Raw genomic sequence first — 27,705 nt, 5'->3', positions numbered from 1 at the left:
ATAATAAAAATTATTTGCATTATTGATTCATTCACATTAAAACTTTTAATTAAATTAAAAAAAAAAGATTTTAATTTTTAGGGGCCTCGTGCCATGGCCTATTGGGCTGGTCCTCACCGACTAAAGAAAAAAGACAAATTATTTAAAGTTTTAGTTCTTTGGTAAATATAAATAAAGCAAGTTAATTGCTAAGCACATCACGATGTAAATTTATTTTATACCAAATCAACTAAAACGATTATTTTACTATTTTGTATTTAAATCTTATCTTGTTATTAAAGATTGAAATGGGAATTTAATTTTAGCCAGTTGGTTAATTAACTGTAAAATTTCTTTTAATTAGCTCAACTATAATATAGATCATATACACACTGTACAAACAATAGAAACAACAAAAAAAAGTTATTGTTTTAATATTCAGTACTTCTACAATTTTTTTTGTTCTTCGCCTTCTAACGCCCGGGGGACGTATGAACCTCCCTCTTGACGGCCCTGGCCATTCCCAAACATTAGGCATCTCACTTCTAGCAAGTTTTAGCATAAACAAAACCTCAAACAATTAGGCCTACAATAAACTATTAATAAAGTAAAATTTTTGTCGACATTAAAAACTTAACACGATATAAATCTAATCGGTTAAATTAGTTATGTCGGCATTAAAAGTGTTTTTTAAACGTTAAACAGAGATCTTGAGAAGTTTTTAAGAATTTGTTTTGTTTTGCGTCATTTCCTTATAAATGTTAACATATTGTAAATATTTTAATGTTGCATTTTTTTTTTTTATATCCATTTTATTTGTAATAGTTTAAAACACAAGAATTGCTTTTTAAATACTACTAATCATGACAAAAAAAAAATCTTTTTTTTTGAAAAATATTTTCAACTAGTGATAAAATATAACTTGTAGCACACAACAAAGTTCATAATATTTCGTAATTTAAGAAATACACAATATAAGAGACAACTTCCTGCTTATTAAAAACAAAAATGTTTTGAAAATATAATTTAACTTTATCTCTTCTAAAAGTTCGTTTTTGAAAGTCGTTAATTTAAAATAATTTTACAAAAAGAAAAAGACAAGAAACCAACGTAAGGAAATAAATAAACTTCATTAATATTCAATACACAAATTATATATATATATATATATATATATATATATATATATATATATATATATATATATATATATATATATATATATATATATATATATATATATATACATATATATATATATGTGTGTGTGTGTGTATATAAATAATATAGTGATAGAGAGGATATATTTATAAATATTTATACACATATATCAGCAAAAGATCTACATAACCAATAACTATGAACCAGAGAAGATAATATATAAAAATTTTCAACGAAAATGAAACTGAAACAATATGAATACTAAAAATACTACAGTGTTTTTAAAACTTAATTTGACAAAGCAAAATATTAAATACAATATAAATGGTAAAATATTCTAATAAACATGGCTATAATACAATTAAACTCAAGTATATTATAAAAAGAAAGACTAATGCTAAAAAATACAAAGAATACATTAAATAGCAAGCTAATTTTACCAGAGATACAAAAGCTACTTTATAATTGTTTTATCTTTTCTTTTTTTTAATTTAAAAGATAAAACAATTATAAAGGTAATCTTTTGATGACAATGGGACTATCGAAATGGTTTGATTTGGAAACAAAAATGTTTACTTGATATATATAGGATATACTGAAAATAATAATAATTGCATATATATATATATATATATATATATATATATATATATATATATATATATATATATATATATATATATATATATATATATATCTATATATATATATATATATATGTATATATATATATATATATAGTAAAATTTATATACAAAATACTAGATATTTAATTTTTATATTGCCCCAACATAATTAGCAGGATATAATCCTTCCTGTCCATTAAAACTTCCTCGACACCAACCCTGTGCATCTTCTTCTGTAAGCTTAATCAGTACATCACCAGCTTTAAAAGATAACTCATCATCTTCCACCCTTGTATAGTCATATATTGCACGAACGCGAATACCGCCTCCAGGAATCAATTCTGGCAAAGGAGCATCCCACTCATCATCGTCATCGTCATCATCTCTATAATTTAAAAAAATGTTTTTTTATAATAAACAATTAAATTTCATTCATTTCATGCATTGGTTTCAGGTTTTTACATTTTTAAAACTTCTAGTTAAAAAAAAAAAGATGAAAAACTATGAAAATAAAATTTTTATGGAAGCATTTTATTATAATTAAACAGTATAAACTTGAAAAAACCCAGCAACAAGACATTAAAAACAAGAATTACCCTGCATCTCGTTCGCCATTTACAAATGGATTACTTGCCAAGTTAGATACAGTATTGCTAACAACCTGTTGTTGAGACTTAACTCCATTTCTCTGATTAATAGAGTTGGAATGAAAACTGCTAGATGATTCAACAGGCGCAATTTGATGAGGTTCGATCACTGATTCTCCAGGTTCCTTTAAAAAAATGTTTATTAAAAAACATTTATACAACAGGATACCATGTATGTATATGTTACCAAGGGTTTTGCTACTGTGAGTTTGCAAAATCAAATCTAATTTTTTGCAAAAAGCAAACTGAATTTAAAACAAGCTTTTATAGAAAAAGAAGTTAAAACTTGCTAAATAAAAAATAGCCGTTACACTGGCTCCATATGCAACTAAAACAGCTTTTTAAAAATTATTTTAAAATAATTTGCTGTATAAGCAACATATTTCCTTTTTTCACCATTAATGTAAATTGTCTATAGATAAATCATTTTTTCATAGCTCAACTCAAGTTATTCACATCATTTTTTAAAAAGCTTAACAGTGAACTTGTGTGGTTTGCATAGGCTTCCATGACATTTTTTAAATTTAAATATAATATTATGGAAGTGCGAAAGAAATATTTTGCAACTGAATGACTTAGAAGGCATTGAACTGCAGATGAGGACTAAGTTCGTTAAAAGTAATACTATAATTAGGAAGCCCAATGTTTACAAGCATCTTCAACCCTTAGTGAAAGTAAGTTTGGTAAGGTAACTACAATTAAATTACCTCAACTGCCTAATAATGGCAAGTTACTTTAAACAATGCGAATGTTGTATTAATGCCACAATGCATATTGGAAACAATAAATAAAGTATTAAAAAGAAGCAAAAAAGATAACTTGAAAGGTATCAATAAGCTTTATATCTCTCTCGCATTTCTAATCAACAATTTCTAAATAGTGATTGGTTTTAAGTCTAGATAACTTTTAAAACTAAAATCAACTTAACAACAAGTGTAAAAAATACAAATCAAATATAACATTTAGAATTCTACTCAAGTAAATTGTCTACTAAGATGTTTGGTTTTTAAAAAATGACACCTTTAAAAAAAAAAAAGAAGGCAATAAAAAAAAAAAAATCTTAAATTCTAAAGAAATTTATCTTGAACAAAAAATGTAAAGCAGGTAGAAATATTTAAAGTAAAGCAGATAGGAAAAAATAAAATAAAACTTTTGCATTAGGGGCCATCCATAAAATACATACGCAGGTATGGGGAAAGAAGGGAGGGGGAGAGGGTTTCCAAAAGTGTACGAACATGTACAAGGGGGTATTAAAGACAGTGAGTATGTACGCGGTTCAACTATCTCTTCTAAGCTTAATTTTATTATTTATTTTTTTTAAAACATTGAATTTCATGTGTGTAACAAATCAGTATTGTGTTATTTTTTCTGACTTCAGTCTTAATTTTTTTTAAATTTCTTTATAATGAGAAAAATATTTACATATAAATATTTTTATTTTTTTAAAATAAAATATATTTTGAAAAAAAAAAAATAAATAAATAAAAAATGGGTGTAAGCGGAGGGTTGGCGAGGGGGGAGGGTGTCATTGAAAATGTACAGGTTTGTACAAAAGGGAAGGGGGATCCTAAATCAGCGGTTTGATTGTATCTTTCTCTTATCTCTTTATATTTGTTTTTTGTTTTAAAAAACAAATATAAAGAGATAAGAGAAAGATATAATCAAAAAATATATTTGAATAATTTTATTATTATTATACTTTTATAAAAAAATATTAATATCTTTGCTAAGACAGAAAGTAATTTAAATCTTGTAAAAATAAATTTTCTAAACCTCTGCACAATTTGATATACTTGATGACCTAATAAAAGCTTGTATAATGATATTTTATATAAATTAAGACAATTAAGTCATAAGTTATGACATAAATATCAATCAATAAATGTTTAAAAATTCTTTTCTTAAATTATTACACCTCATAAAATTTAGGAAATAATTTAAAAAATGGCAGCAATAGAAAAACTACAGCCATTGACTCAGTTGCATTGCACAAAATTTAAAAAATTTACTAAATTTAAAAAAACATTCTAAACCTCAGAGTTACAAAAGTAAGAAAAAATAATATACATATAGATAAATAATGTTATTATTTTGTTCAAATTGTTAATCATCCACAATTTTTTTTTATCCTAAGTCTTAAATTTATTAAAGAAAAATAACTTGAAATGCTTTAATCTTATATTAACCAATATTTTCAATATCTTTCAATATCATCTCTTACTATATTTTATAAGATTAAAATTTAAAATGATCAGTCTGTAAGAAAATCCAACCAACCTATAGATTATAAAATAATATTAATAATCAACCGATGAAAGTAATATCCGCAACCAACCAATATTTATAAGCAAACAAGCTATATTATTATACATATAAACATTATCTACCTATATATACATAAGCCTATCTACTAGATATATAAGCTTTACTTACAAAATGAAATAACATCTCATGAAAATTAAATAACTACAAAGAATAAGTGAACTCGAATTTTACTACATTTGTGATATTACATCACATGTTAACTATACATCTGTGAGATCACATAATACATTAACTCTATTTATACTATGAGGATAAAAAAGACACAACATTCTACCAAGACATTTATCCTGCTTTTAAGCTCATAAGGTCTAGGCCTAGTTGTATATCTCCTCAACTGTTTAGACTGATTTCTAGCTAAGTGACAAAGGTTCCAATGATGCCATTCAAGCGGTGAATATCCCTACAAGAAAAGCACCTCTTTTTACTAACAAATTAAAACAAAAACACATATGCAAAAATAATCATAGAAACAAGATCATTAGATACAGGTGATGTGTGTATGATTGTGTGTGCACATGTGCAACTTCCACAACAGTATAATAATTATTAGCATAAATAGTCTTTATTTTACTTAAAAATTAAATGCTTAATAACACATGTTTAATAAATAATTTTGAGTAAATAAGTTAAACTATTTACTGTAAATTATTTATTAAACATTTATTATTACTATAAAGTGTATAATATTAATATTATACACTTTATAGTAATAATTATATATAATATTATACTATATAATTATATTACTATAAAGTTAACAATTAGTATATAATAATCAATTCTACTTAATTATTTTAAATTATTCAATAACTTAATGATTTATTTTTGTTTTATTTGCACTTAACAAAAAATCTAAATAAATATAGTAAACTATATTTACAATGGGTAATAAAACTGATAATAAAAATAAAAATAGTAATCAATGGATAAAATTTTTGGTGAAACCTAATGAACTATGGTTTTTTTGGAATTATAGTTTAAAAAATGTTTAAAAATCTTTAAAAAAAACAAACAACCTTTTTTGATTTGTACAAATAGTATAAATTGAATAAAAAAATGTCATAGAAATACCTATTATTTATAATATAATAACCGATTATTTGTTTCTTATGTAATTTATAGAAGAAGATTTTTATTGCATGCAACTTAATTGTAGTTTTAATATGTCTTCTGATTAGGAAGTGACCAGGACCCTTGGCTAAAAAGAGAAAATTAAAATGATTTAGGTATCAGCATGTAGAGAGGTAACAGCTTCAGGATTAAATAGTAAAGGTAGAAGTAAGAAAACTTGAAGAGATTACTTTACATATTGTACGAATGGGCTTTAGTTAAGGAAAAAAATGCTCTAGATTTTTTATATTAGAGAAACAGCAAAAATAAGGAAGGCTAAAGCCTGATGATGATGATGATGATAATGATGGATAATAGCAATGATGATTATGATGATCATGTTGATCATAATGATAATTATATATGCATATATATACAAAATATAACATGAACTGTGAATAAAAAAAATATATATACTTTAAGATGTATAAATGTTTATGCAGCGCCAGTAACAAACCCAGCCCTGGCTATATTTTATCAAACCCGGCCCTTGCCCCAGCCCGGGCAAATTTCAACCCTGGTCACTTCTTACTATTGACAACCAAAAATACCACAAATAATAATCAAAAAGTAGTTAGAGTATTAAACTTTTTTTTAGCACCTTAGGTACAATAATACGAATATATAGAACTATATAAACATATAAAAATCTTGATTTATATTGATCAAAAAATCAATATAAATCCTGTTGTAAAATCAATAAAAATGTTGTAAAAAATGTACAATCCTGTGGACTTGAACCTTCAAGAGACAAAGAAAAACGGTTTAAATAAACTAATATTTGATATGAGCTAATTAAAGCAATTGTTCTTGCTTTCATAGGACTGTAGAAAACAGTTTTTAGATAATGTAGATAACAAAAATTCAAGTTATCCGGGACTCTACTTACTGGGAATTAACTATAACATACCAGCAAAAAAAAAGAAATAAAAAATCTTTACAATTATTTTTATTATAGTATAATAAAATAATGTTTATAAACTAATGTTTTTAGAATTATAAGATGTTTATTAATAATAATACTAATAATAATACTAATAATAATAATAATAATAATAAACATTAAAACAAAGTATTTATAAATAAAAACTTGGTCTTAAATTTTTAAATAAATATTAAAAAAAAAAATCATGAATTATTTTTATTAAATAATTCCATAGCTTAACTTGTTGCTTATAAACTGCAAATTTCTTATGACTAACCCCTGCAACAACCAAGACCCTCTTTCAATATATATCCATTTTAAGTTCAAAATAAAGAGTCAATGTATAATTCACTGTGTCTATACCTAAATAAATCAACCAAAATGTAAAACTTTATTGAAATTTAGAAAAATTCACATTTTCAAGTAATTTAATATACCTCAAATTTTGGCCAATTTTTTGGCATTCCAGCACCAAAATTTTCTGACCACCAGTTAACATCATATTGAATTTTAGCATTATAAGCAGCATTTATTTGGTTGTCAAACAACTCTTTAAGTCTAAAATATAAAAAAAAAAATTAAAAATTAAACCAAATTTAATAAAAAAATTTTATTTTTATTTAGTCTACATTGACTTTAAGTGATTTAAATTTAAAATTAAAAACTCATTGAAGCATTAATGCAAACAAATGAATATAAAGACTTCAGTACATGTATTTGGCAAAATATGCAATAAAGAAACAAAAAAAGAATCGCAAAAATAATTAGTAAAACTTTAGCGAAGTTGCAATAAACTTTATGCAATTTTTTAATCGTTAGGATTTTCTTTTATTCTTTAGCTTACAATTCATTTTGACTTAAAGTTTTAAAAATTTAAACTGATTATTTAGGATAATTTTGTAGTCATAAACTTGATTATTATGTAGACATTTATATGTATTAGGGCTTATTTTTTATTAATTAGTTATACTACATAAAATAACTGTTATTATATATATTATATATTATAATAACTTTTAACAATTTCTCTGTACCATTCTTCTCTACTTCAATGTGCTGCAAGCTCATTGTCCATTATTTGGAATTTAATTTTCATTTTCTTTTTTTTTAATGTTATTCACCTCCAAAAGGCTGAGGAGCCACTACAGTCGAGGAGTCTAATTTTTTATATATTAGTAGGTACAATTCTCTTTCAACTCTTTAACTGTGAACCTTGACAAACAAGACACTGCGCGGAGAAGCAAGTTGAGCATGGTACTTTCATGGTGATTTCACTGTTTTCACTTCTAGAACTCAAACTATAAACTCCAGGGTTCTTTTCTAAAACTAATCTTAACAGCAATTTTCCGCTCAATATAAAACTATAACTCCAATCCAAAATATTGCTTTTCTTAGGAAAATATTTTTTTCTTATTCTTTTGAAATAAAAGACATAGCACTCTCAGAAATGAAATTTGCGATCAGTGAGCATATCTTTGTATAAATTTTTATACTTCTCACCCAGCAAAAACACATTTTAATATGTCTAAAAGAGGTATAAAATTGTATTAAAATGTATTTTAAACATCTAAAAAATATCTTTTAATAACTGGGCAAGAGTTTTTTTTTCAAAATTATATTTGCTATTTTTGGTAAAGAGTTCAAAATGAAAATAGTGAACTATGAAATTTAATAAAATAATTATTAACTTGGTAAATAGTGCTTTTATTATCTTAAATATTTAGATGTTTTATTGTTATAATTAAGCCATCACACCTCTATATATCTATCTAACATACATGTAATTAACTTTTTAGATAACCCGTAACTGCTATTAATCCATTAATACATTAAAACCATCATGCTTTGAATTCAAAATACTTCAAGTAAGCTATGGGAGTTAGCATCATTACAGAAAAACCCATCAGAGCTGAATTTTATTAAAGATCTGAATATTTTTTTTGTAAAAGCAAAACATATTAAAAACATTGTTTTGTTTTAAAATTCAATAAAAACAACAACAGTCTGGGTTTACATAAACTTATTATAATTATTATTATAAAAATATTTAAAAGCAAACTTCAAATAATTTATGAAAGCCAGTAAGTCGAGTATCTTTATCATTATCTAAAATATGAATAACAGTTAAATGAAGTACAATATCGCTAAGAAGTCTTTCCCTTCTTTGTCTGTAAATGAATAAAGCCCTTTTTTAAAGCATAATTAATTTAAACATATTTTTAAATATTATATTTTATTGAATATCTTAAAAAATCATTTTTATACGAGTAAATATTCAAAAATTATCTTTAACCTTATGTATTAATTTTTTATCATTTAAAAATAAATTGACAACCAGAATCTTTTGAAAAAGTTTCATATGTCAACTATCTTTAAAATTACTAAATTTTTTTATTTAATTATTATTCCAAATAATAATTAAATAAAAAAATTTAAACAAGAATTTTAAAAATAAATAAAATACATATTAACAATAGTTAAATAAGCTGTGACACAAAAAATTTAGCTTGGAGAGGCAGACAAATTATTCAATTTATTAAGTGGACCATAAGTTAAAGACCAATGTTTTAAAATACACACAGATTAAAAATAAAAGTCCTGTGTTTTAAAAAACCATTTGATATTAATAGTGAAATATTTATCATTGTTATGTAAAATACTTTAGTGTTATGAATGCTTGAAATCAAAAAATAAATTATAGTTATAAAACAAAAAAAAAAAAAGAATGAAAAATTGACCTTGGATCAGCATAAATATTGACACATTTATGAAAATCAATAAGAGTTCTTTGCAGAAAATCTAGTCTTTTTTCTTCATCTTTAGCCCATTTATTATAAACTTGTTGCATGTCAGATTCATATGTTATGTTTAAAGGAGATATTCTTTTCAATTTTTCATCATACTTTTGCTGCATGGTGGATACAGCATTTTCAGACTTTCGTAATGAATCTTCAAGTTTCTTTATCTAAATAAAAAGGTAAGTTATTTATTGATAAAGAATATCATGTGCTTTTAGTAAGAAATGCGATGTTGCATGAAGCAGTAATTGTCAGGGGTTACTTGAGGATTACTTATAATGTTTTTGAGATATTTTTATATGCTTTACTTCATTATTGACAACAATTGTAATTTAATAAAATGCTATGGGGCTATGATTGACTCTTACATAGTTCGAATTCTAAATAAATTTAAATGAAAGGAAATTTAAATGAAATAATATTTATTTAGTTAGCCATTTAAAATTATCCTGCAAACAGGGTAACTTTGAGTATGTTTGCTCTAAAAATAAAACATATTCAACAATGTATATTTTGTTTTAAAATTCAATAAAAACAGCAACAGTTCACATAAAATTATTATAACCAAAACTTAGAATATTATTTTATAATGAACACCCAATTGGTTTTGTTTTAATGGATATAGTTTAACAGAACCTGCATAAAGAGTCTCCAGTAATTTGTCTTGTATATACATGAATATTAGACAACTCAAATGAAATATTACCAATTTCACTTACAGAAGGTGATGGAAGTGTAACATTTTTTTAAATGTTGCCTGAAAATCATCTTAAGAAATACTTTTTCCAACAGTAAAAGAACAATATTTTTTAAAACTTTTTTTGGCTTTTTTTTCCCCTTAACATTAACAGGATGTAACCTAAGTACATTAAATACTGCTAGGCTAACATTGTTTTTAATAGTTTTAATATTTTTAACGGCACCTGGAAAACAATTGAGGTACATAAAGTTTTTAATAAAGAAAACTGATCTTTTGTAATTGTCTGTGCTTTTATTGAACACAGGATTTTCCGTTAATAAGGTATTTTTCTCCGATATTATTTTGACGAAATAATGAATTTCTGATTTAGGTTTTTAATCTCATTATACAAAGTGACAATCGGCACCCTGTAAATATCTGATGCTTTTGTCTAAAATAAACCACCATTGATAGCTACTCTAGCATTTGAATTTAGCATAATTTTTTTTTTGTATAAAGGTTGCATAGTACTGCTATGAAATGCTAAATGAAAACAAATTTATTGATGAATAACAATACTTTCATCATATTTTATGAAACATAATTTTGAATGTAATTATACAGAAATACTACATGTCATAATTTTTACATAAGATTGAAAATTTTATTAATATTTTGTACACTAAAAAGTATTTATGTATGTGTGTATATATATATATGTCTTCTTTTTTAAAAATTTAATGCCAGTGCACAAAAAAGTGCTGGCCAGATGGTCATTTTTAGACTGGCGCGCATGATTTTTAAAATTTATCTTTATTTGCTGTTTAAATTAAAATTAAAATAGTGAAAAAAAAAATGTTTTGAATAAATTCTAAATAAAATAAAAGCAAAATGTCAAAATGAACTTTTTATTGAAATTCTAGCTAAAATAATTAAAATTAACAAAAAAAAAACTTTATATAAATATTAAACAAAGTAATTAAAACAAAAACAGAAACTCAAATGTTTTATTTACATTTTAAATCAAAATAATAAAAAAAAAATTAAATTTTAAATAAAATAGCTATTATAAAAACAGTGAAACATTTTATGTAAAATCTAAATAAAATTAATATATAAAAGTGTTTTCACAACTTTTTCATAAAAGTATTTGATTAATAAAAAAAAATTTGTTGCAATTTTAAAATAATAACACCTTTATTATTTTAGCAAGGGCTTTTTTATGCACTCACTAAAGTTTTTGTGGGCATATATTTTTTTTTAAAATCAAACCTGATGTTAACTGAAATAGAGATTATATATAAGTCAGTAAAACAATCCTCAATCTTCACTAATTTTAAAATCACACTACAAAAAATGTCTTTAAAAGGGGGTTAAAATGGTAATTGATAATTTAATGATAGAGTGTATGGATAAAACAATTATTAAAATCAAAAAAAGTTTATTAAAATTATTACATGAAAATAGATGTTGATGAAAATGGATTTAAAAACTTTGAAAATTAAAGAATAATTTGAAAAGAAAAAATCTGCATAAATTTATTTACTTCAAAATCAATGAGTTTTTTCAATAAAACTCCTAAGAAAACACCTTGGGATCTAACACATTAGACATTATGTCATTGCTATAATACATCAACACAAGCGTACACCTAAAACTTAAAAGATTTGTTGTAAAACAGGACATTTTGGAAAATGTAAAGCGTGTGCATGAAATAAATGTGAAAGTAGAAAAACGACTAAAAAAAGTACTCCTCAATTTTTTTTTCGAACCAAGTAATAATTTTAATACAATAATATAAGAAGATCAAACATTAAAAAAAAAAATTAATTATTCCTGTGGGAATTTAATAAAATTTTGAGCTTTTGCTTTAGTGGTACCCATAAGCTTGCACACAGAATAAGAATCAAAACTATTTGATGCTTTTTTAAATGATATTTTAATATCTTTAATGTTTCTGCAAAGCTTTTTTGTTTTTTTCATTTTTCTTTTAATAATAGCCCAGTACTTTTCAATAACTCTCAATTCTGGGCAGTTTGGAAGATTTTCTGTTTTAGGCACAAATTTTACATTATTCTATTTATACCATTCCATAACTAGTTTACAATAATGAATTGAATCTAAATCAGGCCAGAACACAGGTCTGTTATTGTGTGATTTAATGAGAGGTAAAAGGCGTTTTTGTAAACATTCTTTAACATATATTTGACCAGAAAGTGTGGACTGAGAAATATAAAGTGCTGATTTTTTGCCACAACTGCAAATAGCTTGCCAAAGCTTTTTTTAGCAAACTTGTCATGTTTTGTGTATTTAAATTTCTCTATATTTGGCAATATAATAAACAGCACCAGGAATTTGTTGATGATCGTACTTTATATAAGTTTCATCGTCTTCAATAATACAAAAATTTTTAGAAATAAAATTGTCATACAACTTTCTGCCGCCTTTCTTTGAAAGCATGAAAACCATGTTTGTTTTTAACTTTTGCAACAAAACTATGAAAAAATCCATATACTTTTGCATGTTCCCTTAGTGAAAGGCTTGGGTTATTCTTAAAACTGTTAACCAGTTTTCTAACTAGTTTTCTATCTTTAAAACCTTCCTTTCTTCCACCACCAGATTTGCATTTGATCGATTTTGTTTGAGAATAACGTTGAATAACACGACTAACGGTGTATGGATGTATTTGCAACGATTTTGCTATTGAATTGTAGTTACTAATAGGATTTTGTAAATATTTGTGCATAATTTTTTCACTTACGTCTTCTTCTATTGTCATTTTTAAAACTAATTTTAAGCTAAATCTAAAAACTAACATATTTTTTTGAAACCACAACATTTTGTAAACAAAATACAAAGCAATTAAAAAGACTTTAATACAACAACTGAAAAAAAAAAAAAGCTTATTCTTTCACATTTATTTCGTGTACACGATTTATTTGATAACATAACCAAAAGTTATATCAATTAAATTTTTTATTTTTGCTTGCATAAAAGATTGAAATTTCAATAAATTATGTCATCTATCAAAAAATTTTATTTTGCATTAAAAATGACAAATTTGAAAATATAAACGCATTAAAAAACAGTCTTTTTTAAAAAAAATCAAAAGGATGACACAGAAATAAGAAAGAATTGACATTTATATAAGTGTTCCAAATTTCAACCATTATGAATAAAGATAAGTTATAAATCTTATGTTGGCCCAAGACAGGTTTTCTGTAAAATAAGCAAAAATCTCAAATCATTAAAAATATATTTATCATATTTATTCTATTCAGCTTATTGTAAATATTTATTTAACTATAATATTTATATAATATTTATTTAAATTTTTTTAATAAAGATTTAAACAAAACATAAATTTTTCTATTGTTTATTTTTTTATTATTTATTTAAATTAAATTTTAGTATAATTATTTTATTTAGAATTTATTTAAATTTTAAATAAAATAACTAAAATAAAAACAAATTTATCTAAAAAACACATTAAAATAAACATTTTAGTCAATTAAATAAAGTGTTGATTTGATTTAATTAAGTAAAACATTTATTTTAATGCTCTACTTTTTAAATTAATTTGTTTAGTATTATAAAAATTCTGCTTAAAATTTAACTAAAACTATTTTTTCCATTATAATTTTAACTATTTTTTTAAGAATTTAAATAAAACATTTGTTTTACTTTTGCTATTATAATTATTTTATCCAAAATTTAAATAAAATGTTAGCTTTTTCATTTTTATTTTAACGATTTTATTTAGAGTTTAAATACAATGCTTGTTTTGCAGTTTTTTTCAAAAGCTATTTTATTTAAAATTCAAATAATTTTTTTTTATGTGCATGTTTTGATAATTTGCATGTTTTAAAAATGTGCCGAAAAAAACAAACTAAACTGAAGAAAAAATCAAAAACAAAAAACCATTGACTTAAAAGAGAAATTAAATTTTATCGAATGATAAAGAATAATTTAGAAAAATCGGAATTTGAAAGTTATATAATCCAAACTAAATTGCTTCGAAACTTAATTATTTAAAAATTTGAAACTTTGATATTTTCTGTCTACTTAGTGAATAAAACATTAAAAAAATCCCTTAAAAGGATGTAAGCCTGCATCCAATACCGAATTAACAGTTGTGTCTTATTTATAAAACATTACATTCCAAGGGCTACACTGACATTATGATATGTAAAAAACTAGTTAAAAAGTATTGAATACTTTAAAACTAAAAGTACTAGCATTAAAGTATTGATTAAGACACCTTTTAATTAAAAATATTATTAGGTCTGAACAAATAACTTGGAAGGTTTGAAATTAAAAAAATATATTAACTTTATGCTTTTATTATATCTGGCTTATCTTATATTCGCTTTATTATTTGTTAAAACTGTTGATCTTTTCAGAATGTGGTTTGGTTATTTTTATTTCACTATTCAGTTTAGTTTTTCAGCGCATTTTTAAAACACACAAATCCTCAAACCATGCAAAGTATTGTGGCCAAGTGGTCAAAACAAAATATTATATGCATGGTCAAATAATGCACTACACTAAACACCTTCTCAGAAGGCTTTAATAAATAAATATATATATATATATTTATATATCAGTGGTGTACACTCGGGGTTGCCCAATGGCTAATGCCAACCGAATCTTTGGAAGGGCTACTGGAAATAATGTTTTGATGGAATTGAGTCACCCAGCCGAGCGATTTGATTGTTTTCGAAAGGCTATTACTTTTTATGAACGAAATATCTTTTGATAATTGTTTTTTAATCTAACATAACAGTAAAGCAACATTTTAAAAGTCTGATTGTAGAAGTTTAGTTTCCTTCTTTTCTATTAACTTTCGTCATTCTGTTTAAATTAGAATGCCAGTTTTTGCTTTTTGTAAAGAAAGAATGAAAGTTTTGAAGTCATAACTGTTAATAATTAGCACATGTTTTTAAGAAATTAAATTATAAAAATTTCTTATGTTAAAACGTTTATTAATCAAATGCTTTTAATTGCATAATTTACTTTTTTTATTTAATTTTGGTAAAATGTTTGTTGAAAACGTTTTGTTTAAATAATATAATAAAAATTTTAATATACAAATAAAGCTTTGTTTTAAGCTCTATAAAAGTAAACATTCCATTGTTATATTATTAAAAATAATTTAAATATAATGATACATTTTTATTTTAAAGAATAACTTAAAAAAACTTTGATTGAAAGCTATTTTAACTTTCCATTATTGTTCATTCAAAGTTTAATTACAAAAAGCTTTTCTTTCTCTATTTAAAAGAGCTTCTTCTCAGTTAACTCTCCAGTTAAGAAAAAAAAAAATCAAACTAAGTGCAAAAAAAAAGAAGAAATCAAAATTACAACGTAAGATTTACTTTCTGAAATCTAAAGAATGGTTTGATTATGAAGTTTCTTATTACAGCAACAGTTAATAGAAAGCAACAGTTCGCTATATAAGAAAATATTTGATCACAAAGAATATGGACATTAACTTGCATTAAAGTTCCTGAAACTCTAGGTATTTTTTGAGTATTATGTCTGATTTATTATAGCCAAGTAGTTAGTATAATGATGCAGTAACATGCTTACAACAGCCCCCCTGAGCCAGTTTTTACAATTAATTTTAGCATAAAGTACTTCTCCAGTAGACCAAGCGTGTGAAAACTTCATATTGTTTACGTTTAACTGACACTGCAACATTACACTTTTAATAAACAAATTTATGGATGCATTTACATTTACTTTAACACATAAATACTAACGTCAAAAATAAAAACGTCAATAACTTATTTATAAATAAAAAAACAAACTACTATTATATTTTTTTAAAATAAAGCATTTATCTTTTAATAAAAATATATTATTTTTTATATGAAAAATCACTACCATCTGCAATTGATCTCAATTTTGCTCTGACGCCTTTCATATGCGACTGTAAAAAGTTTAAATCAATTTCTTGTAGTTTTAGTTTTTCAATTGGTCGTGCTTGAGGCACATTTGGGGGATTGGATTCTTTATCAACGTAATAGACATACTGGTCCATCCAATTTAGAGAATCTTTAGAATAATGAGAACTTGCTAAATCTGGCCAAAATAAATAGTTAAAGTCTCCATGATACTTGTGAATAAATGGAAGAAGTCGTTTTTCTAAACATTCATTAATATAGATTGATGAATTGATCGCTACAGCCTTGGAAGTGCGAAACAATGGCTCGGTCATATCACCGTCAGATATGGCTATCCACATAAATAATTTTTTCGGAAATTTCTTTTTTCCTATAAAACGAACACTTTCTGGGCATGTCTTTTTGTTGTTTGTGTAGTATCCAGAATTTCCAGGCATGTTGTCCCCTGCAAAACAAAAGTATTTTTTGTCATCGATGACTAGAAGCGATTTTGTGTTATAGAGTTGGTTAACTAGTTTCCTGCTTTTTTTCTTTGCCTTTATTTGTTGTTTTATAATGTATTTTGGAGTCTTTTCACGTTTTCTATATTTAATATTAATTTTTTTTAACTGACAACCAATTGTCGATTGATTTACACCGAATTTAATATCTATTTTTCTCTGACTGACCCCTTTTCGATTGTTGACAAGTCTCGTTAATTTGGCTTTCTTTTCTCTAGTCCAGGATGTCGGACGACCAGGGTGCTTTCTATAAGAAAACGATTGAACAGTTTCAAGTCTTTTTAGGTTATCATATATTGTACTTTGAGCAAATCCTTCCTTTTCAAAATGATTTACGATTTTTTTTGATTTAAATATTAGGTTTATCTACAAAAAACATTTTTAGTCGCTTTCGAAAAGATACTCGTTCAGCTGCATTTAACCACATTTTAAATAATTGTGTTTCAAATAATAAAGTTTATATTTTATAGAACGTTTATGCCTACGCATAAAACCACAAAACTAATTATTATGCTCAAATAATGAAATTAGAATTTGTCTGATAACTCCTGCATCACCCTTATAAGCGATAGCCAAGAATGCTTTTTGATTTGTCTTTTACAATTATCTTAAGATATAGCCCCAATTAACAAGATCGTCCTTGATAAAATTGTGAGTATTTTCTAATTTTGTATTAAAAAATCTCATCACTATAATAATATCTACTTTGAAAAAACTTTAAATGAATACAACTACTGTAACGCATTGCGTGTTAAAAAAAAAAATACAGGTGAGTTTTTATAGAAAAAAATACTGTATAAATAAATAAATAAATAAATATATATATATATATATATATATATATATATATATATATATATATATATATATATATATATATATATATATATATATATATATATATATATATATATATATATATATATATGAAGACCACACTGGAAGAATGATCAGAGTCACAAATTTGATTTTTTTGAATTATTGCCCTTTTATTGTAGCCCTGGGTTCATACTTGGTCTACCTGAAGTGACTAATCGAAAAACGATTGGAGTCTTGAGTTATGGTTTTTTAAGCTACATAATAATTGAACTACATAACGATGTTCTTAATCTTAAAAACTGATTTTCTCAAAACAGCAAAAGTGTGACTCTGATTATTCTTCCAGTGTGGTCTTCATATATATATATATATATATATATATATATATATATATATATATATATATATATATATATATATATATATATATATAAATATAAATATATATATATATATATATATACATATATATATACATACGTATATTTAATGTGTATATATATATACATATACATATACATATATATATATATATATATATATATATATATATATATATATATATATATATATATATATATATATATATATATATATATATATAATATATATAACTCCTAACTGGTTGTCAGAAAGTTTTTCCGTATTTTGTTGACAAAAAGTTAAAATTAAAATGCAAGACCAGAATTTTTTTTTTGTTACTTAATAGACTGCCTGCCCCAACCAAACCCTCAGTCGATGTAGCAGCACTCCCTTGCGAGTCAGGCTAAAAGATAGTCGATGTAGCAACACTCTGTTGCAAGTCAGGCTATTTGTTAGTCAATGTAGTAGCACTCCATTACGAGTCAGGCTATTTGTCAGTCGATGTAGCAGCACTTTGTTGCGAGTCAGGCTATAAGATAGTCAATGTAGCAACACTCCGTGCTTGATTTACAGTAATAGAAATAAAAACATTTTATTAAAAAAAATTAAAATAAAAACATTGTTTATATTATTAAAAACATTCAGAATGTTTTTAAAAACATTCTGGTCAATTAAATTTGCGTTTTTGCGGTTTTTAAAAAAAACGAATAATTTGTAATTAAATTAATGGTTTTAACTTTCTGACAACACGCAAATGTTGGACGAAAGTCAATAGTAATTAAAAGTGACGTATATGTTGGAAAAAGAATCATTTTTTACCTTAACGTACTCCCAAAGCTAACAATTTATAGAACTCTCTCTCTCTCTCTCTCACTCTCTCTCTCTCTCTCTCTCTCTCTATATATATATATATATATATATATATAAGCATCTTTTTTCAAAAAAAAAAAAATCAACCCAAAATATTTTGCTCCGAATAATATTTTAACAATTGTTTGGAAGCGGTATTACAATTACTTTCAATTACAATTACTCTGACTGAAATAAATGAAAATATTTTGATAACATCTTAGCATTGGATATCTGAAAAAACAACAACACTCAAAAAATAGTGATTCGAAAAACTTGAATCACTTTTTTTGAATAGAATCTTGAGCCGAAGCGACACTTGATTTGTGAATTAAATTAATTCGCAGAGCCCTAATATATATCAGGCCTTGTTTTAAAGCATAAACTGGCACTTAACTTATTTTTTAGAAATTTCCTTATAATTTAGAAAGAAATTTGATTAAAAAGTTATATAAATTAATAAAAAAAATGTTATTTATTTTCTCGGTTTTTTCCCCTCCTTTTCATCAAAAATATTCATAAAGCATGTTTAACTTTTTAGTCTTAAGGTAAGTGAAATCATAACGGTATATATTTTTTAATAAATGGAACTTGGAAAGTTAGATCTTTGCTTGTCACAAAAAAAAAAAAGCAAAAGAAAAAGTTGTAAAGCAATTAACTTGAGTTTTTTTCTTTGCAACAAGTAATATTTTTTGATTAGTAAAAAAAAAATAACATATTTTAATTCATTTATATTAATATATGTTAAGAAAAGAAGTAAATTAATTTATGTTAAATTATAATAAAAAATGTAATACTAAGTTTAGTTATTCAAAATTTAAAAAAAAAAAAAAATGAAACAAATTAGACGTTCCACAATATGTACATTTACAAAATAACATTTCTAGATTTCTTTTTCTTAATTAGTAAACTAAACTTGTTTTGCAGTAATTTTGTTTTATTGCAGTAAACTTTGTAAAATTTAAAAAATGTTAATGCCTTTAAATAAATATAGAAAATAAAGATAACTTTATGATGTCAAAATCACAAAGAACTAATGTGCTCAGCTGTTTTTTTTATTTAAAACAAGGCCTATATATATATATATATATATATATATATATATATATATATATATATATATATATATATATATATATATATATATATATATATATATATATATATATATATATATTATATATATATATATATATATATTATATATATATGTAAATTATGTTAGTGTATTTTACAAATAGAGTGCTCAATGTTCTTAAAGAACAGAGCAATAATTAATTAGTAAAAAACACTTATCTAACTTTTATCTTCTACTCGGAGTTTCACCATCGCTGGATCATCAGGAAGCTGATGATCCAGATGATCCTTCCTGATGATCCAGCGATGGTGAAACTCCGAGTAGAAGATAAAAGTTAGATAAGTGTTTTTTACTAATTAATATATTATATATATATATATATATATATATATATATATATATATATATATATATATATATATATATATATATATATATATATATATAAAGGCCTTATTATATATATTATAAAATTGACAAGTTTTAACCCCTTTCTATAATTAAAATATCATCTCAAGCATTTAGTAAAAAAGAGTGACTGTTTCACACAAAAAAATAAACAATTGCATTTTAAATGCAAAAAAAAAAAAAAAAATCAATTTGAAAGTTGAACTTAGTCTTTTTTATTTGAATTTTTTTGTTTGCTACAAGAGTTTATTATTTTTCTAATCAATATCTAAAAGTAAAGAAAAAAAAGAAATTTATATTTATGACAAAATTGTACTTTTGCAAGAGTCATAAATTGGTCCCGTATACTAGTTTAGGGCACTGTGGGCGATACGCTTAATTTGAGCCCTGTAGCCTATACAGTTGCAGAAAAAAGTATACAGAAAACTATTTTTAGATATAATTATATAATAAATGAACGAAACCTCATACTATTACATATATTTTGGTAGCTCTCCAAAAGCTCTAAGTGTACGATCAAACATTTACTACACTAGGTAGAAAAACTAAAATGACTGTAAAAAAAAGTTCCCAATAAATTTTTTTTTCTTCTTATTTGTCATTTATTTGTTTAGTATTTAGTCCATCCTCTTTTATTAGCTAATACTTCTTTGATTCTCTGAGGCAGCAACTCAACCAGGCTGTTACACCTTGTTATATCCTGAGAATTCCAGCATTTTCAGAGTGCTTCTTCAATATTGCATCTTATTTCATCAATATAAGCTTACTAATTTTCCCCTTAACTACTTTCCATAGGTTTTCTATAGGATTCAAATCTGGACTTTATGCTAGGCAATCTAACACCCAGACTTGGACACAAAATTAATTCTAACAATTGTTTAAAATAAACACATTTTGTGTAAATTAGCAAAAGAAATATTAGTTTAAATTCAAAAGACTATTAGTTTAAATTCAATGGCCTAAAAACTATTAGTTTTTATAAAAAAATTAAAAGTACATTTTTTAAATGTACTTTTAATTAAAGATCTTTTGCAGACTCTAAAAATAATTTGCGTGTATAATTAATGCTTGCATGTATGATTTAAAGTTTATAAACATGATATATCAATATAATACTACTATATTTTATATGTGTGATATGAAATATTTTAAAATTGTTTGACAACTTATGTTGTAGGGATACGTTGAATGCTATTCAAAGATATCCCAATATGCAAGAAAATGTACACAACAAAGTATCATATATTATAGTAGGCTAAAAAATTTCTTCAGTTTTTCCATGTTTAATTAACTTATAAACAAAAATTATATAATTTAGACAAACACCTGCAGCACAGGCTGAGACAATGCACTATGACTTTAAATGATTTTTAAAGGAACAATAAGATAGATATATATAGATAGATAAAGATCATTTCTCTCATAAAATATTTTGCACACTTTTACAATAAATTTCCTTCATATTTAAATTGTATTGGCTAAACTGTCAATTTATATATGCATTGAAAGCCTTGCAAAAAACTCTTTTAGTATGAATTAGTCATATTTCAATGTTCAACAAAATAATGAAAATTAAAAAATCAGACCTTTTATAAATAAATCAACGAATGGTTCATAGTAAACAAATTAAAATAAATAAACAAAAATAAACTTTTGTGATAGTTTGTAATATTTTAAATACTTTAACTTTGAAGAAAAAAAAAATTCACTTCTTTTAAAAACTTTTTATTAAAAAATCACCTTTTCTGGTAGTGTTTCTGTATCTTGTTTAGCATTATTCAACAATGATGCACATGCTTCACGGTTTTTGCATGCACTATGATAATTACCTTTTGCTTTTTGAATTTTATTGTATGCGTTTGCCCACTGTTTTTGAGCTTTTGCAAATTCTTGCTCGTATTCTTTTGCTTCTTTGAGTCCAAATATTTTATGATGATAATTTGATTCTTTCCATCTTTTGATTGTTTCTATAACTTGGTTTTGCATTTTCATACAGCAATCCATATGAACTTTAGCTCTATCTTGTGCTTCTTTAATAGTTCCTAAAGCAGCTATTTTTGTGGTAGCATACATGCATGAGTTTTCTAATGCTTTAGACCACTTTTCATGCCAATCGTCTAATTTTTTTCCATATTTTGCTTCAATTTCTATCCTTTCATTAAACATTTTGACAAGATCGTCACATAAGGCACTAGATTCTCCGATTCTTTTAACACACCTCTGATAATTATCAATATCCCAAAAGTTATTATTATTAATAGTATTGGATCCCATTTCACTAGATTTTTTATTCGTAGTTCCACGACGATTAGCCATAAATACAAAAAATAATATTTCTAAAAATAATTCACAAGTTGTAATTTCGCATTTTATATATATGAATAATACTATTTTTACAAACAACTAATGCGTTACCAAAATTGTTACCAAAAAAAAAATATTGTTCAAGTGTGTAGAAGTTTGTTTTTTATTTCGCTCGACGAACACAAAACAAACGAATTAAAAATTTATAGCTTTAGAGAAACAATATAACAAAAAATTAAATTAATTTGATCAAGTAATAACATTACATTACAATCTTCATTACATTAATTTAAAATAAACTTGTTATATCCAAGCAAGTTTGCTTTTCCGTCTGTATTGAGTTAAATATGGATATTTATTCGAAAATTACGGTCGGCATTCGCCGGTATTGGTTTTTGTTTTTCCTTTATTCCTACTTATTATTCATTATTTAATAAATAACTGTCTGGTATCTTTTAAACTGTTAAGTTATTTTATTTAAATGTCTAAGATCAGTTTATTTTTGTCATCGAAGTATGAATTACTGTATAAAACTTGTTTTATCATACAATCTACACTAAAGATATCTTTTAACATCCTAATTGCAAATAACTAAAGGAATGCGGATCGCGCCAATAATTTTTTTACTCGAACAAATTTAAAATTCGAAAGCTAAACAAATTTTTTGTGATTAAAATAGACGCTTTCTAAAATTAGTGCAGCAATGAACGATAAAAAAAAGAGTAAGCAAACAAAAGGCACTTTTGAGTTAGGAGAGGAAAAAAGCAACATTACGTCAGATGGTTTGTTTAAGCTTTGATAAGTTTATTTAATTAGGTTGTTACTCCCAAAAATTGTTAAATAATATTTTAATTTTCCGGTGGTTATTAAAACATTAATTTTTTTGAAAATTTGATAGCAATAATCGTTACATTTATACAAATTTATAAAATTGTACATAAACTTTTCAGGTTAAATTTTATATGGAATTTTACATAGAATACAGAAAGTATAAAAATATCGCTTCAAATAAAAAAATATTTGGTTTTCAAAACTAGTTTTAAAATTAGTCATCACAAAATAAACCGTTCCTAATAATGCTAATCAAAACGCGATTACAAAATTTTATACGTTAATTCTTTACGCTAATACTTTAATACATTTAAAACTCAACGCGAGACTTAAAACAAATTCTATATTAGCTAATATAATAAATAACTTTTGATATTTAGCTTGATTTTATTGTGTTTACTTTACATTTCATCAAATACTTAGTACTAAATACAGAAAACGATATAATTTTGCTGGTAAGACATTTCTCTTACAGAATACAGTGTTTACTTCAGTGATAAGTAAAAATTTTATAGAATTATTTAATTTACGCAAATAAAATAAAAATTAATGTATTTCTGATTTATTTTAAAAACAAGTTGCCAAAATAGGGTGTCTAGTTCACTGGAAAAGCCAAAAAAAGGTCTAGTTATAAAAGTTACTTAAAAAAAAAACAGGGAAATGTATAACTTTTCTTTAACATTGATGGCAAAAATAACACTGTTTTAGCTATTAGTTTATGCTGGTTATAAGTTTGATTTATAATCACTTTATATAATTCAACAAACATCAATTATTTAAGGTTATTGTTATTTATTGTTATTTAGACAAAGGTTTTTTATTTAGATGAGACAAAATGTTGTTATTCCTTTCATCACTATAGAAGACAATAAAGGATAAAAAAACAAACACAACAAATATGATCAAAAGATTGTTTTATCAATGATAACTCTTTTTGGCTTAAGAAATAACTAAACTGATATTTAAAATTTAAAATTAGGTAATGAGTACTTTTAAAATCATCAGTATAGACTCTTTCTATTTCTGTTTATTTCAAATAAAAACAGAAATAGAAAGAGTCTATAATGATGTTTACAGTCTATAATAGGTCTTTACACGCCATCAATTTATAAACTGATGACGTGTAAAGACCTATGATGGTATAAATTATAGCATAATAATAATGATAAGAATAATAAGTAATAATAATAAATAATAATAACAATATTAGTAATTAATAGTAATAATAATATTAAATACAATAATATAAAAAAGTATAATCTGTATATATATTTCACTATATATAGATATATATTTTACTATATAATTATCTACATATATAATAGTGATAATTGTTAATAATAATGCAAAATAAAAAATATAAAAATCATAATAATATCAATAACAAAAAATATAATAGGTAAAAAGAAGTAAAGAAAATGGAGAGTTGTTTAACGACTTGGAAAGAAAAGTCAAAGAAGAAGAAGTCCTTGGAGAGTTTTGCTATTTACCAGAATTTTTTAAGCATAGTATTTTATAAAGAAATTATCGAATATGCATTGAAGTATAATAAAAAGAATTAAAAAAAAAAATTGTTATAAAGAATTGAGCGGGGCTATTGCATAAAAAGTAGCTTATTGTTTATTTATTACATGTTACATGGTTTAGTAACAATGCCACAAATTTTAGAGCCTATAAACGTTAAAGGATGATGAAAATGAGGGTATTTGGTTGTGACTAAATGAACATTTATATATTTTTATGCTTCATTTTTAGAGTTTTATATTTTTATTTTATGAGTTATATATTTTTATTTCTATTTTTTAATTTTATATTGTTATTTTTATTTATTTATTTATGAGTTTTATACTTTTATATTATTAAAAATTTAGTTATAGAGAATAGCTTGGGGGTGATTTATAACTGATAGTTCATTGAATATTTTTATTGAGAATAAACTTTTTTACATGGGTTATGAAGGCATTTCTATTTGTCATTTTGGAGAATATTTTTTTAGTTTCAACAGGAAGAGAGTTCCAACAGTGAATTGATTGATACTTGATTGACTTTATGCCATACTTATGTGTTTGTTTTAAAGACATAGAGAGACTACAATAAGATACAGACCTAAGTTTATAACTATGAATATCATTTGTGAATCTAAAGTAGCTAGTGAAGCAGCTGGGCGTATTAATGTGGACAATGTCCCATACAAGAACACAGTTTGATAAGTAGATAAGTTCGTCAAGCTTTAAAATTTTAGAAAGATTATATAGTATGTCAGAACTAAAACTGTTAGGTTGAAAGTGAATTATTCTTAAAGATTTATTCTAGAGATTTTTAAGGTTTTTTTTATAAATGGATGAACTTTGTCCCCATATCTGACAATCATAGCATAGATGGGAGTTTAAAATAGTATGCCAAATATTCACAAGGGTTTCGTAATTCACAAAATGCCTTATTTTGGTAAGCATTCCATTTGCTCGACTTGTTGAATGAACAAAAGATTTTCATCTAATAATATGTCTAGATATTTTATTTTATCTACAATATTTAGTTTTTGACCACTAATTCTAAAATTAAGTTTTTTGGTAATTTTTTTGCCTTGAGGTTTAAATAAAACTAATTCAGTTTTTTTGAAATTCAAAGATATTTTGTTTGATCGCAACCATTGAACCAGTGATGCCAGGTCATAATTTAGGTACTTATTTAGCTTTTTTAAAGACTTATCTATAATCAGAAGGTTAGTGTCATCAGCAAAATGATACACCTTCGAGTATTTAATACATCATTTATGTAGATAAGGAAAAGAAGGGGACCCAGAGTTGAACCCTGTGGAGCACCTATAGATGTAAACTTAGTAGTGGATGAGATATTACCAATAGTAACACTTTGTGGACGATGGTTTAGATATGACTTAAACCAGTTCAGAGCAATTCCCCTTACACCATGATGGTACAGCTTTGATAATAGAATTTCATGGTTGGCAGTATCAAAAGCTTTTTGTAGATCAACAAACACTCCACCAGCAAATTGTTTTTGATCCAAAGCCTTGCGTATGGTTTCAGTTATATCTATGAGTGCTTGGTTAGTAGAGTGTTTCTTTTGGAATCCAAATTGCTGACTATATAAGCTATCTGATAGATTTAAAAAACTAAGTAGCTTGTTATGCATAAGCAATTAGTTTACCTACATTTGAGAGTAAGGATATAGGCCAATAGAGACAAAGATCTTGTTTACAGCCACTTTTAAAATTGGAACAACTTCTGCAACTTTAAATAAGTCAGGGAATTATCCCTAATTAAAAAGATTGATTTATTATAATACTCAAGGGGAAGCTCAATTCTTGAGATGCTAAGGTCATTATTTTTGAAGGAGCGCTATTTTTTTGGTCCGGCGCTTTTTTTTGGATTCAAGAGGGAGATATAGTCATTTACTTCTTGAGAAGTAACTGGAGATATAAAAAAGTATCAGGATTTTGGTTTTTTAGATAGTGGGTGAAGTGAAATCTATGAGGTATAATTTCTTTAGCAAGATTATCTGCAATTGAAGAGATGTAATCATTAAATGTTTTTGCAATTATTTTCTTGTTAGTTATAGTTTTATTATTAATATTTAAACTATCTATATTATTGTTGTTCTTTGATTTGATATAAATAATACTCCTTATTCATTTCCAGGTGTTTTTAAGTTATTTAGATTTTCATTAAAGTAGGTTGAATAATATGTTTTTTTTTTGAGCATCGCAGTAGGTTACTAATTTGATTTCTATAATATTTGAATTTTTGAAATATTGTAGCTTTAAATTCTCATTTTTACATTTTATAAACTTCTTGTGCAACTTATTTTTAATTTGTATTGACGTAATGATTCCATTAGTAATCCATGGCTTTGATAAAGATTTATTAGCTTTTTTGGTAGATATTTTAAAAGGGGCATGATTATCAAGTAATCAAAGATTATCAAATTATCAAAGTTATTTGACAGGTATACGAAAGCAAATAGTTGTTTTCATATACCTTTTTTGTTTCATTAATCTTTTTTAATGGTTCTTAGGATTTAGAATGTACATGCATTAAATATTTTTTAAAACATACATTTGGTTGTTTAATTTTTTTACAGTAAAAAATAAAAAAGTAAAAGATCAAAAAAATTTATGATTTTCTACTTTTTTATAGCAATTTGCAGTGACAGTAGTTGCAGTAGCAGTAGTAGTAGTAGTAGTAGTAGTAGTAGTAGTAGTAGTAGTAGTAGTAGTAGTAGTAGTAGTAGTAGTAGTAGTAGTAGTAGTAGTATATTTATATTATTATCATATTAATTAAGTTTGTTTTGTTAGTTACAGTAGTCTCTCGCTTGATTGCGCAAATTGAAACAGGCACTGCAGTGCGCAATTAACTAGGAGTGCGCAAATAAGA

General features: G+C 24.6%; 2 protein-coding genes across 4 annotated transcripts in view; one reads left to right on the top strand and one right to left on the bottom strand.

Moving 5' to 3' along the window:
* Positions 1–1,379: 1,379 nt before the first annotated feature.
* LOC100200152 (protein kinase C and casein kinase substrate in neurons protein 1) lies at positions 1,380–22,810 on the bottom strand. 3 transcript variants are annotated; one of them, XM_065790767.1, is made up of 7 exons: positions 22,592–22,810; positions 21,917–22,512; positions 9,512–9,738; positions 7,211–7,331; positions 5,013–5,138; positions 2,363–2,538; positions 1,380–2,151 (listed from the first exon to the last, which is right to left on the bottom strand). In XM_065790767.1, the coding sequence occupies exons 2-7, from the start codon at positions 22,490–22,492 to the stop codon at positions 1,917–1,919; spliced, it is 1,461 nt and encodes a 486-aa protein (XP_065646839.1). In that variant the 5' UTR covers positions 22,493–22,512; positions 22,592–22,810; the 3' UTR covers positions 1,380–1,916. The 3 variants fall into 3 exon arrangements, with proteins under 3 accessions (XP_065646839.1, XP_065646838.1, XP_065646840.1); XM_065790766.1 differs by having other exon boundaries at positions 22,747–22,767; XM_065790768.1 differs by lacking the exons at positions 5,013–5,138; positions 22,592–22,810.
* A 360-nt stretch (positions 22,811–23,170) lies between these two features.
* Positions 23,171–27,705, top strand: part of LOC100202066 (synaptonemal complex protein 3-like) — a 33,150-nt gene continuing 28,615 nt past the window's right edge. The window contains 1 exon segment of the mRNA NM_001309730.1: positions 23,171–23,262. Within this exon segment, the coding sequence (NP_001296659.1) occupies positions 23,184–23,262 (79 nt within the window). The 5' untranslated portion in view covers positions 23,171–23,183.

This window comes from Hydra vulgaris, chromosome 02, assembly GCF_038396675.1.
Source record: "Hydra vulgaris chromosome 02, alternate assembly HydraT2T_AEP".
NCBI classification, from domain to species: Eukaryota; Metazoa; Cnidaria; class Hydrozoa; order Anthoathecata; family Hydridae; genus Hydra; species Hydra vulgaris.
Note: the sequence above shows the minus strand (reverse complement) of the source record. Positions and strands in the feature narration are given on the sequence as shown.